At 39.4% G+C, this 20,919-nt stretch overlaps 2 protein-coding genes across 3 annotated transcripts; one reads left to right on the top strand and one right to left on the bottom strand.

Moving 5' to 3' along the window:
* The first annotated feature begins 225 nt into the window (after nt 1-225).
* Nucleotides 226-7,424, top strand: LOC137974896 (general transcription factor IIH subunit 3-like). Of its 2 annotated transcripts, XM_068821902.1 has the most exons (13): nt 226-274; nt 358-452; nt 1,891-1,997; nt 2,273-2,424; nt 3,132-3,194; nt 3,560-3,589; nt 5,124-5,152; nt 5,292-5,366; nt 5,667-5,720; nt 6,266-6,334; nt 6,450-6,585; nt 6,932-6,968; nt 7,259-7,424. In XM_068821902.1, exons 1-13 carry the CDS (start codon nt 265-267, stop codon nt 7,335-7,337), a joined length of 936 nt encoding a protein of 311 aa, XP_068678003.1. In that variant the 5' UTR covers nt 226-264; the 3' UTR covers nt 7,338-7,424. The 2 variants fall into 2 exon arrangements, with proteins under 2 accessions (XP_068678003.1, XP_068678004.1); XM_068821903.1 differs by lacking the exon at nt 5,292-5,366.
* Nucleotides 7,425-7,925: 501 nt separating this feature from the next.
* On the bottom strand, nt 7,926-16,535 carry LOC137974895 (uncharacterized). The gene is made up of 5 exons (XM_068821901.1): nt 15,715-16,535; nt 14,763-15,234; nt 13,655-14,110; nt 10,675-12,151; nt 7,926-9,933 (listed from the first exon to the last, which is right to left on the bottom strand). The coding sequence occupies exons 1-5, from the start codon at nt 16,438-16,440 to the stop codon at nt 9,738-9,740; spliced, it is 3,327 nt and encodes a 1,108-aa protein (XP_068678002.1). The 5' UTR covers nt 16,441-16,535; the 3' UTR covers nt 7,926-9,737.
* Nucleotides 16,536-20,919: the final 4,384 nt, after the last annotated feature.

The raw sequence follows: 20,919 nt of genomic DNA, 5'->3' as shown, positions 1-20,919 counted from the left end.
CACCGCCTGAAATCCCGGATCTCGGGGCTTTACAACTGACGATTTCCCGGATCCCGCTTCGTAATAACGCTAAATCCTGCGTCCCGTATGACATATTTCTTAAGATTCCAAAAAGGCCAAAACCCGGATCCTGAAAACCCTATTGGGGACTCCCTCAAAGCAGTACATTTTTCATGAAGGAATGCGTGACTCAGTAGTAACGCATGGAGGGAGGATGAGAGAGTACGTGGTTCCTTACATGACCAGCACTATGAATGATTCAACATGGCGGATGGTGCGTTCAATTTATTGTATATTCTTTTACCATCTCTTTACAAGATTGCATTGTCCATACTTTGTTTTTTTTTTTATATTAAGAGAACATTTCAAATCTCCTTTTGGTTATTCTTGATGCCAATCCTGTGTGGTGGGGAAGAATTGCTAATGTAAAAACCCAAGCGTGCGAAGAACAGGTCAGTGCGGCTTTTGTTCGATGCATATAGGACACGGCTTACCTAGGACACTCACAGGGAGCATTAAAGAAACCACACGCTATGTGAACAGAGTCGGTGGAACAGTGACTGATACCTTGATACTTTGGTCTGGTATCTTGGAGACTCCAGCTTCGATTTTATTTCTCTGAATTTAATTATAATTAAATTAAGTAATGGTTTATTGTTGCAAATAGACAAGTCCACGCTATTGAGTGCATCATGGGTAATCAGGGCAAGATGGAGAGAAATTCGAAGGTTTGTATGGAAGTTAGAAATTATTTTATAAAACAAAGTTTTTGCCATACATTTCCTGTAATATTCCAAAGGCAAAAAATTGCAGAGAATGTATGGAGACAAAAAAAGCAATTTTTAGGAATTCCAAAGAATAGATACCAAGTCCAGTTCTTCTCAGTTGTGAACTTGAACTTATTTGTTTGGTTTATGAAGGGAGAAGTCTCTAAAGTAGAGTCATGTTCAAAATATGTATATTTTGCTTTGAATTACCCGCCATGTTGCCCTGATTAACCCATGATCGATGCACTCAAGAGTGTGAACTCGTCTATTTAATTGCATGCACAGTAATGCATGCTGATGGTTCTGATGTTGGGAAATCATTGCCAGCGATGCTGATTATGATAGTGACGATGATGACGATGATAGTGGTAGTAACATAATGGTGGATGTTCAATCTAGGGTTCCACCTTTCCTCTAATTAACTTAGGGCCTGTTCACATGGAGGTGGGTGAAGTACCCCCTTACCTGTAGTCAAAAACTTTTAATGTTGGAAGCCTGAAGGGCTCCGAAAAAATTTTCTTAGCCAGCAGCCGTGGTATCCCTTTCTGATTGAATAGATTCAATGTTCACTTACTTAACAAGTCGTTGCATCAGTTATTTGCATGACAGAAAAAGTGCTTTGCATTTCAACAGCCAAAAGGTGAAAACTGAAAGGGTGATGTTTATTGCAATTTATGTCATCATCTTTTGAAAAGAATCATGAAAGGGTATTGCGTGGGAAGAGATAGGAACAGTTTGACACAGTCGCCGAAATTGAGAGTTTGAATTTGTCTTTGCGATGGATTGCAAACAAATAGAAATCAAAGATCTTCTGTAGCACGTTGATTTAATTTTGACATTTCCCATTGTGCAGCAACCAATCAGAAGTGACATGAAACCACAAACTAATTACTGTTACTAGTTGGAGTTTAGTTTGCTTGCGCTAGATTGGCTTTTTACTTGGTCAGGCTAACAGGGGCAACCTGCCTCGTTGGGGCACCCAACTTCTCATGTGAATGCGATCAAGAAAAAGAGATATTGTATGGAGAGATTAATTACCCCACCAAGAAGGGGTAAAACACCTTCTGGTGGTCCCCTACCTCCAGGTGAAAAGGCCCTTATATATGTATGTCTAATTTTGCAGATCAGTTTGACGCATTGTGTGGACAGTCTTATGGTATTTTGTAATGCACATTTGATGATGAAACACAACAACTGTCTATCATTCATAATATCTCACACAAGCACAAGGTAATGTTTTTGAATAAAATTAAGACAGTCATGGGAGCAGTTGCAGAATACCCGGCCACTATTGTATTCTTTTAGCAGCATCCTTTGAAGAACAAGGTGTGTAGCAATTCATATGCAAATTAGGTGGCCAGGTATTCGGCAATCTAGCCCAGTCAAGATTTAAGTCAATGAAACAATCACTCAGTCAACCATTCAATTAACGAGTCTTCTACATGTAGCTCATTTACCTCTGAAACGATTATTTGAGCGGGTGTCTTTTTTCTTGTTTGGAACAGTAAGTTTGTGTTCCCAAAAGAAGACAGTCATATTGTTACTGATGCTACCGAGAAAGATATTCCTGCAGATGGCAAGTATGAAGGTTTTGCTGATGTAAATGATGCTATTATCACAGAACTTAAAACTTTGTTGCCCACAGATGTCTCTACAGGTAAGGATTGCTTTTATTCAAAACCTCTCCATTACTTTCAGTTGTAACCTCCAGATTCATTCTCAAATGCCAATACAGTGGTTTTACATACACACATATATAACTTGACCTCTCCCCGTAGGGGCTTTTCAGGGCCAATGAAACACAATCAACAAAATGACAGAACAGAACAAAAACTGCTAAGAATCCCAACTGGCCGGAGGCAAACCAGTTGGCTATTTACAAGTGCAGCTGAGAAGTTGAACCAGGGACTACCAGGAGTGAATTCAATGAGTGGTCAGAACAGGTCTTGAACCCGGGAGTTTCACACCTCAAAGCCAGCATCCTAACGACTGGGTCACACTTCCTCCTGTTTTCATAAGTACTGACAGCCGACAAAAAGTGTTGGCTACTTCACTCAGTGAAGTCAGCTAGTTTTTTCTCTGAACTGAAAAACTAAAGGCAGATCCTTTTAAACCTAAGATTAAAACTCATTTTGACAATTAAATGTGGTTTTTTTGGGAGCATTCTTTTAAAAATGGACACCCATCACAGTGAAACGGGCTGTTAGATCTCTTGTTGATACAGTCAGTTACTATAGCTGAAACTAGCAGCCAACTTGAAATTTTATTGAAAGTCCTGCCAATCAGTGGAATACCTATACACTAGGTATTTAAGATATGTTTGATAAATAGTATGGGCTAATCTAAGCTCTCTTTATCCTCAAGGTGACACCAGTTCTGAAGTTCCGCCAACTCTCCTTGCAAGTAGCTTAACAATGGCCCTATGCTGTATCTTTTGGCATTTTTCTCATCGGTGTACAAGTGCTTTAAACTGTTACAACGGAGCTGCATGTTCTCATGACCCAATTAATTACTATATATGTTCAATTACAACTATTTATGTTTTATGGTGTAAAATACCATTGAGGAAGATGATAAGCTAGAGGTGGTTGCCTGGCATTAGGTCAAAGGAGGAAAGGACCAAAAATGTCCTCTGTAGCCAGTGTAACTTATGTTATGGTAGGTTCGAATCCTGCCTGATTTTCCAGTTGTCCTGTTGCCAGGCAACTGGCTTGTTATTCCTGTAATTATATTTTAAGTCCAATAACATTTTTGTTTCCCTCATAAGTCTACTTAACAAAAACATGTTGTAGATATTCATAGAGCTGAGAAAGAATGCCCAGGTAAATATAGGCATTTACATCTTTCACATTCTGGTAACTGCTAGTATTATGTGAGAGATTTGTTTTGAACAATCACAAACCAAAGCACTTCTCAATTTATCCATGAATAAAGGAAAGGAACTTTATTTGGCTAGTCTTCTAGTGCTGGAGCACTAATTGGGGACAAGTAAACTGAAATCAACAAATTAACGAAAATCAAATGAAATTTTTGGTTTTTGAGGAGTTGGGAAAACTGGTGAACATGAAGGAAAATCTCTCGCAGCAGAGTAAAGAAACAACAAACCCAACCAACATATGATATTGATTCTTGGAATGAAACCTGGACCACATTGGTGGTAGGTGGGACTGAATGTTCTAACCACTGCACCAGTCCTGGTCCCCAAAACTACACCCCTTTTGTTTAACATAGTGATGATATCAATCAATCATCAATCAATCCAATTTTGATCCGGGTTTATCCCCGTAAACAGGGGTGGCCAGATTTACCCCACTTTGTCAGCAATCTCTCCATCTCGCTCGATTCATGGCGTCCTTTTCCTCCAAACCAACGCTCTTGCTCTCCTTCTCCACTTCCATCTTCCACGTCTTCTTTGGTCATCCTCACTTCCTCTTGCCCTTCACTTTGAACTCCAATGCTTTTCTCAGAACATGCCTATCATCCCTCCTCAACACATGCCCGTACCATCTCACTCCATTTGCCTTTGCCATCTGAACCACTGTTTCCTTCAATCCCAACATCTCCATCAGGTCCTCTATCCTCTTTTTCTCCATCACTTTTGCACCGCACATTGCTCTCACCATTGCTCTCTCAGTCCTTCTCAAAATTGCTAGCAATTTTAAGAAGGACTGAGAGAGCAATGGTGAGAGCAATGTGTGGTGCAAAAGTGATGGAGATAAAGGAAAGGAACTTTATTTGGCTAGTCTTCTAGTGCTGGAGCACTAATTGGGGACAAGTAAACTGAAATCAACAAATTAACGAAAATCAAATGAAATTTTTGGTTTTTGAGGAGTTGGGAAAACTGGTGTACATGAAGGAAAATCTCTCGCAGCAGAGTAAAGAAACAACAAACCCAACCAACATATGATATTGATTCTTGGAATGAAACCTGGACCACATTGGTGGTAGGTGGGACTGAGTGTTCTAACCACTGCACCAGTCCTGGTTCCCAACTCCAATGCTTTTCTCAGAACATGCCTATCATCCCTCCTCAACACATGCCCGTACCATCTCACTCCATTTGCCTTTGCCATCTGAACCACTGTTTCCTTCAATCCCAACATCTCCATCAGGTCCTCTATCCTCTTTTTCTCCATCACTTTTGCACCGCACATTGCTCTCACCATTGCTCTCTCAGTCCTTCTCAAAATTGCTAGCAATTTTAAGAAGGACTGAGAGAGCAATGGTGAGAGCAATGTGTGGTGCAAAACTTAATATCAAATTAATGTATCTACAACACATTCATGTAGTTTTGATTTTTTCCCCTCATATGTATGGTATTTCAAAGAAATAGTAACTGCTTTTTTTTTCTTTCAGTTGGACAAAAACTCAAATCACGCATTTTGGTGAGAATAAAAGTGGTTAAATCTCTTTGCCCTTTGTAAACGGCTAATAATAAAACGTCCTAGTTTACTTATGTTTTGAGCAACATACATAAGTTGTTCTCTGTCAAAAAGTCTATTCTTCAAGCTTGTTTTACTACAGGTACTGAAAGCTGCACCAGATGTATCAGCTCAATATATGCCCATAATGAATTGTATATTTGCTGCACAAAAGAGTGTAAGTTATTTGACAAAGTGGAGCTTCTTCCCGCATGTTGTTCTTTGTTTAGTTTCTTGTTCGCCATACGTTTTCCTTCCCTGCTACATTCCTTCCAACCTCAGAACTTATTTTTACATTAATTTCTGACTAAATCAAAAGGAAATAAAAGAGCAATTTGTTTTTATTAGGACTGGACTGCTTCATATAAGGAACCCTGTTTTTCACCAAGCTTATAATTAAGTAGCTCTGTGTTTTGACCCATATCATCTTCTTTTGCAAAGACAGTACTTCTTACATGTGCTAGGATTTCCTTTTCAGAACATTGTAATTGATGCTTGTGTCCTGGATGACCATTCTGGGTTCTTGCAACAGGTGTGTAACAAAGAATAAAGTAGTTTGACAAATACTCATTGGAAGGACTAATTGGATATTACCAGATCTTCATCTATAACTTAGCCCCACCCAGTAGCTTACAGATCTGTTCAGTGGTCAACAGAAACTAGACAAACAAGCAAAAATAGTTTATGAAATAACGACTTACAGCTCTCTCAAAAAAGTCATCAATAAGGAAATCCATTTCTAACTAAAGAAATCCAGGACAGTCACCACCAGGCTGGCTGTTCCAAACCAATCAAATTGTTAAAATATTTTTCTTTTTAAGTCCTTTTGAGATGGAATTATTTGCTTGGGACCAAAGGTACACTGTTAGAACATGCACATTATTTTTTTTTGAAATCCATTGGATAAATACTATCCTATGGATAGCTTCGCTAACTACCACTTTTCACTTGGATAGTGAGTTTTAAGTATACAACAGAAAGGGGCTATCCACTTTTCAAACAACCAAGGGCTGGTCCTGTCAGAAACCCTCACATGCAATCAATTCTTTTAATATTGTTATTGTTATTGGTGTGTAGGCAGCAGATATAACAGGTGGAATGTATCTGAAAGTGCCACAGACTCTAGCTTTACTTCAGTATCTACTGGTAAGCAATGTGTAGTAGTTTTGTTGTTTGTTTTGTAACCTTTTCAGGTTTGCTATTTTTTGTAACCCGGTAATCAGGGACTCTATGTCACTCTTCATTATTCTGTATTTTTCAGTGGGTATTTCTGCCTGAGCCTTCTGTACGTGAGCAACTGGTTCTTCCATCATCCTTGCATATTGACTACAGGGCAGCATGTTTCTGTCACAGACGGCTGGTAGACATAGGATTTGTGTGTTCAGTGTGTTTATCAAGTAAGTACCATCCACTCATCCCACCTTATAATTATCTAGACTATAATAATGAGGGAATCATGTGCAGTAGCATAACAAAAAGAGAAAAGACTTAATTACATAAACACCAATGAAATACCAAGTGAACTTTCACAAGAAAACATATTATTTTCTCATGTGAAAAGATCACTGTTGCTGCGGTTACATGTGAAAATTGCTCCTTTTCGATGCCTTTAGATTTACTCATGAAATATTTTTGAACACTGGAAGAGAAATCTCGTATCTCAACGTGGCCATATAATATCCTCTATTTATGCTAGCTTAGTACAACCTGTAATGATCAAATTTTTTTCTTTTTTTTATGCAGTTTATTGCCAGTTCATTCCATTGTGCCTCACATGTCAGTAAGTTTGTTTCAAATTCTGTATCCTATAAAAATCCATAACACTTTTTTTTTCAATAAAGTGAAAAAGGAAGAAAAATTCCTTATGGATGTCCAAGCTGTGGTCTTATGCTAAATAGATTTTGGATGCCCTGCCTCTGTCAGCTACAGAAGACTTGTGCAAACTTGGTCTTTATAAAAAGAAGTGGCTATGAATTGATGGCATGGTTCACTGATACTTGTGATATATTAGCCCCCCCTTCCTGGAGTGTTTGTTTGCTTTAAGTGATTCCATCTTAAACTCTGTTACAGGACACGGTTTAAACTGCCGGCACTTCCGATGGCAAGAGCAAAGAAAAAGAAGAAAGAAAATACAGCTCCTACAACATGAATTTTAATAGTTACTAACATAACCTTTTGTACAATAGTAAAAAATTGAGTATATTGAAAATACAAACTATTTTCTTAAAAATCTAAATGAGTATTTTTGTTTTCATCAATTCTGCAGGAAAGATTTTTTCACTGTCTGCCAATCAGACTGCAACCTCCTAATTCATTGAAATGCTCTATCGCTCGTCTTTCTTAAATTCTGCAATGTTGTCAACAATTGACTGTCTCATAGGCACTTGACTAATTCTAATTGGTATTTGCAATCATTAATTAAGGACGGTGCCTACTATTGTTATTGCGCATACATTCTGTGCATCTTGAGATACTCAGATTTCCTATCGGTGATGCTTACTAATACAGGGATACTTTTGCGCGGTTTGAAACTATCCGGAGAAAGTAGATCTTAGTAAGTACTCTTGGTATCCAAAACGAAAATTGGGGGTAAGCATGCATTTTTGAGAGATAATTAAGCTTCAATTTGAGAAAGAATGTCATATATTGCTTTGTATTTCAAAGCTTTTTACAAATAATTATTATTCATGAATTATCTTTGAAAAATGCGTGGTTACCCCCAATTTTCTTTTTGGATTTCAATAACACTTGTTAAGATCTACATTTCCTGCATAATCACACACCGGGGCAAAAATATTGTTAATTAGGAGGCACCATCCTTAAAACTCTGCCCTCTACAAGACAAGACAAGACAAGAGGCCGGCCGAAGTCGAAGGCAACCCGAAGGCACCTTTTTCATTAGCTTCTTCCATAACTTACAACATCTGTCGCAACTCACGGCAGGGGTGGGCACCACGCCAATCCCGTTTCCGGTTTTTTTTTTCTACACTACCCCTAAAAGATCATTTTAGTATCTCTACACTACCCCTACAAGCCCATTACTTTTCTTTTTTGCTTTGCCTCTAGGGTTGATATTTTGAGAAGAACAGATAACAATTTTCCTTTTTCATGTCCATAGGAACAATTGGGGTAGGGGAGGGAAAAAATGCGTTGGAGAGTAGTGGTACCTCCCTTATTATTATACCAACATTTTTCAGCATGACCAGATCACTCTGCCTTGATGAAACCACACTTGTTTTGCAAACTGTTTTAAATCTTATGAAAGGAATTTTATTTAGAATCATCAGCAAAACAATGAGTATTTCCCAAGAACAAGAAAAGACCATTTCTTGTCTTCTGTTACCAACAAATGCTATTGCTTAACCCATGGAACCCTGGGAGGGAGACTTAATAAATTTTAATCTGTCTAATGCCAGACGATTTTACTCATTAGGGAGCTTTGACGACGAGAACGTCATCTCAAAACATAAATTCTCAATATTGTAATCTCTTTACGACTATTCCAAGCTTTTTAATATGATAAAAGTATGGCAGTCCCTCAGGAATGAAAATGTTATGAGCGGTGCATAATTTAGGGGAGAAAAATGAAAATTGATCTCCAAGTGTTGATGTCCTCCATAAAACCTCAAATTGGACTATTTCACGTTGCTGTTTTGCTGACCATGGCAAAGAAATGGACAAAAATGAAAAATGCATGTGCAGAGCATGCACAGCTTTTGTTCTTGTAATGACGTTTTCGTTGCCTTCGCCGTTGTCGTTGCTAAAGCTCCCTAGTAATTGGGGGGGGGGGGGGGGGTGCAGTTTAAGAGTCAATGGGTTAACACTCCTTACAACCACTCAAAAACCATGCCTCCTCTACGGCAACTTTTATCATTCTGTGAAATCTCACCTTCAAGTGCTAAGCGGCAATCTGTGTTTTGCCTTCCATGCATCAAATTTCTGAACATAGCTGGGAAGATCAACTCCACCTCCAGAGAGTGACTTGGAGTTTTAGAGGTTCTTAGTAAAAAAGATTCATAGAGATTCCACCGCTTTCCATTGGCGTCTAGTTCAAATGTTCGAATTACAGTGGAAACCAAAGATGCTGATTGGTAGGTCAGTTACATGTACAGTGTATGTCATGCATCAATAATTAATTTGAATATCTGTGGTTTCCGATCAACTCTTAGCTTGGCGTCAGAAGTTTGTTTGATGGAAGCCGAAACGCAGTTTGGCTGTTGACGCTTGAAGATCAATTCCGCAGAATTATGAAAATCCCAGTAGGCTACATGTAGCTGAAACTTCACATGTGCCATGACTGCACAGTTATACCTTCACTAAAGTTTTGATGTACAGTAGAACTTTTGCTTTTTTTTGTTATAGTTGTAAGTGCAGTAGTTTTCTTATATCAATCTATGTACATGTAAATTTCTCGTCACAAGAAAAGCAAAATCAAGCCTAAACATTTGTTGAGACCATTGGTAAACTTATCCCAGGACTGCTGTGCATTGTATGCTAGAGTTCACTTCAAATAAAATTATTGTCTACAACTGGATTCTGTAATTTTGTGCTATGAAACATCATCCATCTCTTGAAACAGTGCAAACACGGAGTTCGACTCAAGCTCCTTCTGTATTTCATCCATGTCTGTTGGGAGCATGTCTTTGCCATCCAGCCAATCAGATAGCAGCGATGCTGATAATGATGGGCTGTTTGGTAAACTGCCAGGAGGAAGAGTGATGCAAGGGTCTTTGTAAGGGCTAGAACTAAGAGAATGAAATGGAGTAAAGATATAAATTATTTTGTGTACGAAATGGGCAGCCAATTTCATTCCAGAGGTCATTCAAATACCTGCTGCCTTTTCTATCACAAACAGGTTCTACATAAAATGAAGACAGAAAAGAAAGGGAAAGGAAAGGAAAGGAACTTTATTTAAGTGTCTAATCTTCTAGCGCCATAGAGCACTAATCGGGGACACTGTAAATTGAAATTAACAAGTTAACGCAAATCAAATCAACTTATGGTTTTTGAGGAGAGGGGAAACCGGAGTACCCGGAGAAAACCTCTTGGTGCAGAGTAGAGAACCAACAAACTCAACCCACATACGACGCCGAGTCTGGGAATCAAACCCGAGCCACATTGGTGGGAGGCGAGTGCTCTCATCACTGCGCCATCCCTGCACCCCAGCATGCCAAGGGGAGGAATGGTCTTCCATCTACATGTTTGAGCTGACTGGACTAAGGGAAAGTCTTTAAGTTGGTAGCCAACTTCCATTTAAACAAGGCGATTGCAAAAGTAAAAGATATAATGCTCACAGAAATCTAGGAAACAAATGCCGGACATAGTAAAAAGGAAAGAAGGGAATTACCAACTTAATTTTCTAGCATGCCCACCATGCCCAGGTTGGCCCTAATCTGCAAAAGGAGCCTAAACCACTCTCTACAAGAAAGGGGAACAGACAAACTACCCATGTATATGAAATTTACTGGTTAACAAGTAAAACTTACAGGTTAAAGGCATCTTGTAAGATTCCAGCATCATTCAGAAGTTCATTTATGTTGATCCCTAAACCATAGCCGCTGCCTTTTGCCTTGGAAGATAACATACTGGAGAAAATTACTTGTTCTGCCAATCTATCTGATTCAGAAACTCCTTGTACGTTAAGGTCACTGAAAGCATCCTGAACACATCCTGTGATCATGTCACAAGTTGCCTCTGTAGTCGCACTTTGAGACGCAATTGTAGGGATTGGCTGTGATGCAAACTGTCCAGATCCTTGCACGACTGGAGATGTCTTGGGATGGGAATCTGCTGACATGCTTGTCGCTGTAGCAGTGTTGTTTGACGAGTCTGCCTGGTTAAAAATCGGAGATGTCGCCATTGGGGAGCTTAGCATTGCATTCCAAAGCAACTGAGCTTCTGCCTGACTAAGCATTGATTGCAGAATTGACTGAAGACTTCCTGGGCTCATCAAGGATGTTGCTTTTGTGTCATCGCGGTAAGCATGTAAACCCAGACTTGTGTCAAGTGGAGCTGGTGACCTCATGGAATTAACTGATGATACTGATGAGTTGACAAGTGGGCAGGTTTTGTCTCCCTTCGCATCTGAGGGTAACAGATGGTCCATTGATGGATTTGCAGTTGACTGAATCATGGCTTGTTCCTGCATTGAATTGACTGGGGCATTGGTTACTGTTTCTACTGCTATGCTCAATGGAATTTGAACCCCCACATTTGCATTTGATGTAAAACAGTTGCTTGTTGATTGTGTTACCTTTGCTGACATGTTTACTTCTGGTGTTAACAATGACGCTTCATTGGACGAGGGCATCAAGTTTGATGAAACGTTTCTTGAATTAATAGCAGGTGCAGACTGTGTGGTCTGCATATCACTTGTCACAAAAGTAGATGATTGATTTGAGATGTGGTCTTTAACTTTGCCAACAGATGCTGCACTTCTAATGGAGTCAATTTCCATGGTTTGTTGTTGAGGGGCCAAGCTGTTCAATGAAGAGCTTGCTGTATTGGTTAAACATCTGCTTAATGAAACTGAAGGTGAATTTGTACAAGAGGATGTTGAAATTTGTTGGATACCACTGTGTTTTGTTCTTACTGGTAAAGAAGCTGCAGTTGTGGAAGAATTTGTTGGTACTAACATTGATGGTGCCATTGATGAAACAACTGATGAAACAACTGTTTTCTGACATGAAATACCACTAGAAGAATTTTGGACGTCTGTTTCAATAGAAGATAAGAGATGTGCTCCAACTGAGTTTCCTGTCTTGTTGTTTGCAGCCTTCACTTTTATGTGAGAATCATCATTTCCTGTGCTGGTGGTTTGTATTTGTGGTATAGGGGCTTGCAATGTGGAAGCTTGTGGGATTGTTCTTATTTGCGATGTTGCAACAGGAACAGACAAGTTTAATCCAGAGCAAGGAAGAGATAGGAGCTGCTTTGGTGCTAAAAGAACCAGTTTTCCTGCAACTAAGACACAGGAGGAAAATTAACAAATGCTATTCTGCTGACAAAAAATGACACTTAAAAGTACTATGTAAAATTAAAACAAGCAGCAGTGAATTATTGGGTCTAAATACACAAGGTGTAGCCAAGTGCTTTTAGACCTGACAAAACATGTGCTGCAAGTTTTTTAAATGGCTTCAAAAACACTCCACAAAGGATGTGTCCTTCAGGAGTCTGAACTGAGGTTCAAAGTAGAATACAAAAAAAAAAATAAGATGGGCCTTATTGCTATTCTTTATAATTATAATTATAAAGAATTCTAATGAGGAGTGTTTTATCGAGTGTAAACTTCATGCATGTGATGTTTCAACGGTGTCTTGATAGTCTGATAGGTTCATGAATTATTGATGAGATGTTGAACATTGACACCTCAAACGCCCTTGGCCTTTCCCCCCCCCCCCCCCCCAGTTGACGAATAAAATCACCCCGACGTTAGACAGAGTAAACGAAACGAAAAATGGGTTTATCAACTAAGATGGAGTTACGCTATATCCTCGAACCTCAATTATCCGGACTCAAGGAGCAAGCGTGACACTGTCGGTTAGTGCATGGCCTTGGTGCGTAAGGTCCTGAGTTCGATCCCCGGATCTCACATCCTTGTTTCGACTTCTTTCCTTTCAGTGTAGCCTAAGTAGCTTTAAATACCCTTAAAACGAAGCACTGATGGAATAAGGGGGGTAAAATGAGCGCACTGTCGGCTTCCTGGGAGAGTACTCTCTAGAGAGTAAAGGAACTTCCGACGTTAAATAACGTGTACCTTTACCCTCATCGGGGCTGGGCTGAATTGTCCGGATAATTGAAAATATGAATATTTATGAGTCAAAAACAAAACTGAATAAGTTAGATGATCCTCGCAGTTATAAACAAAATTTTCGCAATTGCGTAGAGAAGCCTATAAAAAAATTCAGGACTTCAAATCAGTTTGCTGGTTCCTTTTTCTAATCGCAAAATAATAGACTGTTCATCCTTCATGGAAAGAATGGATCGCTTATGTTTTGTGGACATGATGAATTCATTTTGACGCTAATCTACTTGGTATTCTTCAAACCACGCTGACTGAGCTAACTCGGAGTATGGAATTTCACTTAGCAATGGAGCAAATCCGGATAAGCGAAGTGCGGATAATTGAGGTTCAACTGTACCAATATCATACATAATTCCAATTCCCTCTGATGAAGGGTTTATGCTGTGGATAAGTTAGTCAGAATGAAAAAACTACCATTTTGCAACTAAAGCTGGTTTACAAGCAATCCCTGGAGATGGGGAACAATGGTGTAATGTTCAAATGCTGGTGGCCGAACAAAAGGAGCTAAGGAGAGTTCTGTTGTTTTCGTCCACATGGAAGCCATGAGATAACATGAAAAGCACCTATTCAACAAAAAAGAACAGTCTGTTGTCATGGCTTTTGATCTTCTTGAAAGATGCAATAACGTTTATGACTACCATACAAGAGCCTCGTAAACTTACTTGTGTGAGCAACGGCAGTCTCTCCCCCACTCGGTAACTCTTGACTTGGTACCTTAACAGCTTTAAGTCCTACAACATTTCCATCTTGGTTCTGAGGAACAAACCGAGTAAACTGGAATTGTTGCTGAAGCTTGCTTCCCGGTGGCAAAATTGTCTGTGATGACGTCATGCTAGTGTTTGCACCTTCACTCAGTACCTCCTCTTTCATATCATGTAGCTCTTTCATATATTTCCTTATTGGGTGAATAAAAGGCTTTGTCTGCTTTCTCATGTTTTCCCATCTCTCTAACATTTGTCTGTCACTATCACTCAGAGATGTTGTATTTGGTTCTGCATTTTGGTTTTCAGATTGTCTTCTCGCAGCCTTGGACTTCTTACATTTGTTTTCAACTTTCTCCTTTTTCCTCTTCAAGTTTTGCTCCATCTTCTGTCGAACCAGCGTCAATGATGAAACCCCTGAACAATAAAACAAAGAAAGGTGTCTGAGTTGATGTGTTAACCCATTCTCTCTTCAGGCCCCTAGGACGCCCCCGGTTGATGTGTAAAATCGTCCGGCGTAAAACAGAGTAAAATCTGTAAAGTCTCACTCCCAGTGGTCAATAATTGGTTAACCCACCGACTCCGGTAACTCAGCGACTCCAATAGATTTTATTGGTCAATGGGGGCAATTTAGGATTAATAAACAGTATATTTTTCAAATAAGACACATCTGAATGGGGCTAACTGGTTCTAAAATTTACCTCAAGTGTTGAGCCACTATTGACCCGTTATTGTTCCTGCAAATGATGAAACACCATTGGGACCAATGATGAAACACCATTGGGACCATTGTTTCCCCAAGTATTTTAGAACTTGCACATACCCACAAAAAAATGTAGCAGAAGCTAAATTTTCTTTCCAAGAAACAAACCCGTTTCTGCATTAATTTCATGCTTCGTGGTAAAAAAAATGTTTCCTTGTTGGGACTCAGAAACACTTTTCTTGTTTGCAGGAACCTTAACAAAGCACTGCTAATAAACACCTGACAATTACTAAGGTTCTAAAGCTTCATCTTTGATAGCTAAACCAAAAGTTTGAAAGCATTTATTCATTCTAAAAGAAAAGCAACCTTTCTTTGCAATTTCCTTTTCTCCACTTGAGCTAACTTGAGTCGATGACACTTGACTTGATTGCAACTCCCTTAGAGAGCCGCTGACTGGAGAAAGCACAAGCAATTTCTGTTTGTGGAACTGTTCAATTTCTTCAAGAATCCTTGCCTTAAGGTCATCTTTGGTGAAAGGAATATCCTCAAAGTCAAATTCAAATGGTGGAAAGCAGATAGGTTCATCCTCAACATCATGATATTTTTCCAAATACTTGTGAGCCAGTGCATCACCTACTGAAATACGCTCCCTTGGATCCATTTTTAGCATTCTCCCCAGCAAATCTAGAGCATCTGGATGTAAATTGTCCTTGGGATAAAGTTTGTCCAAAGGAACAGGCTCCTTTTTTGGTAGTCGTCTCAGGTAAGTCTTCACGCGTTCTGCTCCCATGCGCTGAATAAATTCTTCAGAAGGTGTTCCAACTACACTGAGAATAAGCTGGTACAGGTGAGGAAAAAAAATTAGACTAGAAATAGTTTAATGCTATTCTGGTTTGGACAATTCAATTTAAGTTAATTTGATCAACGATAGGATAATTTTATACCAACGAACAAAACAGTAAGATGATGAACACAGAAGCTTGAAAGGTCCAACAGATATCAGTACCTCTGGACCAATCAAGTGACAGCAGTATAACTGTACGTACTTTGGGACACAGAGCGAGAGTGTTGATGATACAGGTAAGCACACTAGACATGTTGCAAGGTAGCACATTAGGTTTTGTGAGTCACAACTTTTGTTCCCTTCCCTCCCCCATATACACCCTCTTCCTCCCCCCACCTTCCAACCGCTTTGGCCATCTTGCCTTCTTCTGGCAAGGGCATAGGAAGGTTAGAATCTCTGACCAGCATTGTCTCAACTCTTTCCTTTAATTGTACTTAAAAATTTATATTAAATTATGCCTCAAATTAAATCTACCTGCAGCTGGTTCAGATAGTTTGTCCCTGGGAACAGATGTTTCCTCCCGAGCATTTCTGCGAAAATGCAACCTACAGACCACATATCAATTGCTTCCGAATATTCGTTGAGTGAAAGCATCAATTCCGGCGCCCTGTACCACCTGGTAGCCACATACTCTGTCATCACCCTTTTCTGTTCCGAAGGTGAGCTCGACAGTCCACGAGCCATCCCGAAGTCCCCGATCTTCAATTCGCAATCTTCGTTCACTAATAAATTGCTTGGTTTTAGATCCCGATGAAGCACTTTTGCAGAATGAATGTACTTTAATCCGCGTAGGATTTGATAGAGGAAGTATCTTACATGTTCGTCTGTGAGCTGTTGTTGTGAATGAATGATATGATGTAGATCGGTTTCCATCAAGTCCAACACAACATATACATCATTAAACTGCTCCAAATCAGCTGGCGGCTTGAGAATATTCTTAATTGAAATAATGTTGTCATGCTTGAAATGCTTCAATATCTTGAGCTCTCTGTATGTTCGTTTCGCTGTGGTCACCACGTCAAATGCTCGAGGGATTTTTTTGATAGCAACTTTGCTGTCATTCCTTGTATCAATGGCGGAACATACGACACCATAAGCTCCATTGCCAATGTTCTCCAACAATTTATAGCGAGAGTCTAGTTCAAATTTTATCTCGAAATTCTTGTCTTTGATTTTGTAGGTACGCTTTCCCGCAGCCATACCACACCGTTCTTACACAAACTTCGCAAAACTAACACATCTTTGTGCATGATTGCTGAATAAAAGAACTGTCACGGACAGCCATTACATGGAGCGGTTACTCAGCATCTCCTGTCCCATTTTATAGAGAACGTGTGCAACGATAAAAATAGTAACAGATGACATAATTAACAACCAATCAGAGACAACCGGAAAAGAAACAACAGTGAGGGAAAACCCCTCAACCGTTTTATTGGGAATTTCAGGTTTACAACGAAAAAAAAAACCCAGAACAGTCCATTTAAGATTTCCTTTTAAGTAAAGTGAACTTGGTGGCGATTGGTGGCTAGGATGGGACTTTACCATGGAAATTTCTCAGCTTGTAAATAAATCCAATCAAGGCAAACAAATTTTCCTGGTTTTTATAGAGATGATTTTTCAACAACTGAAATAGTTTTAGTTTCAAAATTTATATTGAGCACAAATCACAGGAAACATTTCCTGAAACTTCCTCCATGATTTAATTCTTCGAAAAAGTTTGATTCATGTCAACCTGAAATAATGTTGTTAGGAAAGGATCAACTATTCCCCTTCAAAAACTAAATGCTATTAAACAAAAAGAAATCCAGCTTACAAGTAGTTTAAGAAAAATTGCAAGGGCTTTTGCATTTCCTGTATGAGCTGCCAAGACAGGTTGGGCTGGTGCGTCCTTTTCCCGCAACACCCTTAAAGATGTGACTCAAATGCATCATTGTTTGTGTTTGCAAATAGGGTCCCAAGAAATGGCAACAGTTGATCTAACGTGACTACCTCATTTGGTTCTCTCATTCTTCCCGCCGTATCAGCCCTATCGGTTTAAACTTCAAAGGCTCAACTCGTTTTTTTTTTTTTCTGCTCAGCATTTTAATCCCTCCCTCCCTCCCCCCTTCCCGTTTTGCTTTCTGGTTCTTGTATATTTTACTTATGAGCATATTGTAACCTATTTAATAGTTCTCTTCAATAAACTATGGGCGGGAATTGCTGCCTGCCACACCCCTTCAGCACTGTGCTGAAGCCCTATTAGGGAGGGGTTATATTGTTACTTTGATGGACTGGATAAACTTGGCCCCAGGACATTATGCCAGCAACTATGCCCGCCTTCCAATACAGGCATGAGGCACCCCCTCTGCTAGTTACCGAGGCCCTTCATCTGGTGGTCCATACCAGCGGTGGGTATTATCCGCACCTTGCCAGTACATTCCCTGCCCCTCGTTTACGCCCAAGTCGTGTCTATTGTCTTTCACAGCGCACCAAAGCATTAATGTCACACGTGATGAAATAACTTAACCAATGGTTTTAATTTCAAAAAAACCATACAAGGTAGTATGTTGTAAAATTCTAACAAAAACGTTGACATTAATATTAACTTATGCCTGAAAGGGAGGTCAGACCTTACATTATGTAATGTGAACAACCCTATAATTATTATCGCTTTTCTTACGTTAAATTTAAAACTTGTTCATTTGTGTATAAACTACGGGTTTTGCTAAGAGCAGGCCAGTGGCCCAGTGGCCTGCGGCCCACGGCCTGCCATGGCCCAGCGGCCCAGAGGCCCGGTAGCCTGGTCCTAATTTTCCACAGTTTTTTTGTCCAGTGGTAAATCCACGTGCATGCACAGATCTGCATCGGGTTTGGGCGTGCAAAATGGACGACGACGAGTTTGAATTCGTTTACCATTTTAATCATTTGAATCCTTGTTTCTGTTTGTTGTTGTAAACAGACGAAAACAACAGAGAATGACAACGTTTTTCACTTATCAACATGCAACGAAAGAAAGGATCGAAAAGAATTGAAATGATTATTAAAATGGTAAACGAATTGGAATTCACCGTCTTTCATTTGCACGCCCAAACCCGATGGAAATCTGTGCATGCACGTGGATTCACTGCTGGACAACAAAACTGTGTGGGCAACCGGGCCTCCAGGCCGCCGGGCCGCCGAGCCGTCCTGGGCCGCTGGGCCATGGCGGGCCGTGGGCCGTGGGCCGCTGGGCCGCGGGCCTGCTTTTAGCAAAACCCCATAAACTACATAACAACCCATCCTCTGTTCCTCCCATATTCCACAATTAAAATCATCTTTCACCATCCAAATGTTACACCCAACTGAGTAAATTTACTTTCAAGTACTCTGCTTCAGTCCTTTGGGACAACTGCAAAGTTCAAACCAATTTAATAAACTTTCCAAAATCCATGTAATCTGTTGTCGATCATGTGAGATTTGTAACACTCAAATGTTAACTCATACAATGTACTTAATATGTATTTTTCGTTCCTTGCTCTTTGCTTGGTTTATTTATTAATTAAGGTTGCTTGCTTTTTGTTTCCTGCTCCTTGCTTGTTTGTTGTGTGCTTTTTCCCCTTTTCCTAATAAATTACTGTATTGCCTTTTTTACATTCTTTTTCCTCTCAATTCTTAAACACATTTAAGTTCCTGGTTCAAATATATATCTTTAATTTGATTTACTTTGATCACTAGATGTTGTCATGCTAGTAATCAAATCCTTCTTTAATAATATTTACCATTTAATCAATAATAGAACGACTTTCGTATCGAAAAAGTGTTCGCAATTTGTTTCACGGACCAATGTTTGGCAAAATTAAAACAAAGCTTCTCCTTATTACCATTAAGGAAACTCCTAATATGGGCAGTAAACAGTTTGATTGCCCAATCACATTACTGCATTTCAAATGACATCAAAGTAAAACTTTCCAGAAAGTTCCATGGAGAGATGATGTTGTTCCCAATGTTCGCTAAGCTAATGAAAATTTGTGCTGGTTTGTTTTTGTTCTATAAGCCAATTAAATCTAAGTTTTTTACATTTTTGTTTGTATTTTGCTTTTACGTTTATTTTTCAAGGTCATATGAAAGTGGGACAGTGAAAAACGCAGACTGCAGACTATGGAGACCATCTGTAAAATAAAATTCGGTTAGCCTGAATTAGGCCTAAATAACATTCGGTTAGCCTAATTAGGCCTAAATAACATTCAGGTTAGCCTGTTTACGGTTAGTTCTCAATAATAGTGAGGGTACCACCATATTTTACCCCTGGTCTGCACGGTCTGCACAGTCTGCAGTCTGCGTTTTGGCGTGACCGCATGAAAGTCGCTCCATTAGGCTCCACAATTCAGCTTCAAGTAAACTCAGTAAGTTTTGTACATAATTTATTCTAAAGAAGGAGGTGGCCAACTCAGAAGCATAATATTATTATGCTCCTTTGGCATAATATAACCACACACATAACTGCAATTTACTTTAGCTATTAACTTCTATTATTCAATAGAACCTAATTTTCATAACATTTTTTTAATACACCTCTTTTGTAAATAGTGTAAATTTAAATGAACAATAAACCAATTTTGTACACCCACAGTATAATCCGATCACCTTGGTTGTGGGAAAAACAGTCTTGTAAGCCAAAACTATTCTGATTTCACCAAAGTTAGCTTTCACCAAACAGTACTTCACATATTTAGAAGGATTGTATCTACCAAACTTTTTCCCTGAATAGGAATGTTATGATGCCATATGAAACACCAATAGATGCTGAACAAGATGCACTCATTACCATGCCAACAAAAGAACAATCTAAAAACAGCCTATATTTTGTCTTTTAACGCATATATCTCAAAAATGAACTAAGTGACCCCCATTTTTCATTGCTGGAGAGTGATTAGCATGCTAGCATAAAACTTTCTGCAAAGTTTTAAAAAATTCTCTGTAGCAGATTCATAGCCACCTTCAAAATTGAAAAATATTAAGGTGGCTCTGAATCCGCTCCAGAGAATTCTTTTGAACTTTGCAGAGAGTTTGTCTTATCCTGCTAATCACTTTTCAACAACAAAAAATGGGGGTCACAAGTTCGTTTTTGAGATATAAGCGCTTAAACACAAAAAGTAGGGCTATTTTAGACCATTCTTTTGTTGCCATGGTAATTTATTATGTCACATTAATAAGTGTATCTTGTTAAGCAATTATTGGTGTTTCATATGGTACCATAACATTTCCATTAAGTGCAACAGTGTCATAGAGTTTGAGCCACCTTAAAGATCAGGGCTAGTGTGATTTTCCGAGGCCTTATCATTTTTTTACATCGATCCGAGGTCAGCACTCCGAGTTGATTTGGTCCAACTTTTGTACCTGCCTCCAACTAGATGAAAAGTAAAGTAAAGTGGTGCATTTATATAGCGCCTTTATCACAAATGTCTCAAAGGTGCTTTACAATGATCAATTTACCCCCAGCGGACTGGAAGCATATACAGGCGCAAATGGCAGCCGCTTCTAAGCAGTTCATGCATGCTGGTACTTATTTTACCGACCTCAGAAGGATGGAAAGCTGAGTGAACTTTAGCGGGAAAGAAGGTCGCCAAATATTCCACTCTCGGCAGAACCGGGAATGGAACCCGGGACCTTAGGGTTGGAAGGCAGAGATCTTAGCACTACGCCAACCCCTCCACTCTCCGA

This window comes from Montipora foliosa, chromosome 11 (assembly GCF_036669935.1).
Source record: "Montipora foliosa isolate CH-2021 chromosome 11, ASM3666993v2, whole genome shotgun sequence".
NCBI lineage: Eukaryota > Metazoa > Cnidaria > Anthozoa > Scleractinia > Acroporidae > Montipora > Montipora foliosa.
The sequence above is the reverse complement of the archived record's forward strand: the minus strand, read 5'-3'. Positions and strand labels throughout refer to the sequence as shown.

What these genes read in the sequence shown, in the direction of transcription:
- LOC137974896 (XM_068821902.1), top strand. An exon ending in CCCAAGCGTGCGAAGAACAG is followed by an intron (nt 453 to 1,890) that starts GTCAGTGCGGCT and finishes CTAATTTTGCAG; the next exon opens with ATCAGTTTGACGCATTGTGT. An exon ending in GTGTTCAGTGTGTTTATCAA is followed by an intron (nt 6,586 to 6,931) that starts GTAAGTACCATC and finishes TTTTTTATGCAG; the next exon opens with TTTATTGCCAGTTCATTCCA.
- LOC137974895 (XM_068821901.1), bottom strand. Translation starts at nt 16,440, where the DNA reads ATGGCTGCGGGAAAGCGTACCTACAAAATCAAAGACAAGAATTTCGAG. An exon ending in ACTATCTGAACCAGCTGCAG is followed by an intron (nt 15,235 to 15,714) that starts GTAGATTTAATT and finishes CACCTGTACCAG; the next exon opens with CTTATTCTCAGTGTAGTTGG. An exon ending in GACTGCCGTTGCTCACACAA is followed by an intron (nt 12,152 to 13,654) that starts GTAAGTTTACGA and finishes CCTGTGTCTTAG; the next exon opens with TTGCAGGAAAACTGGTTCTT.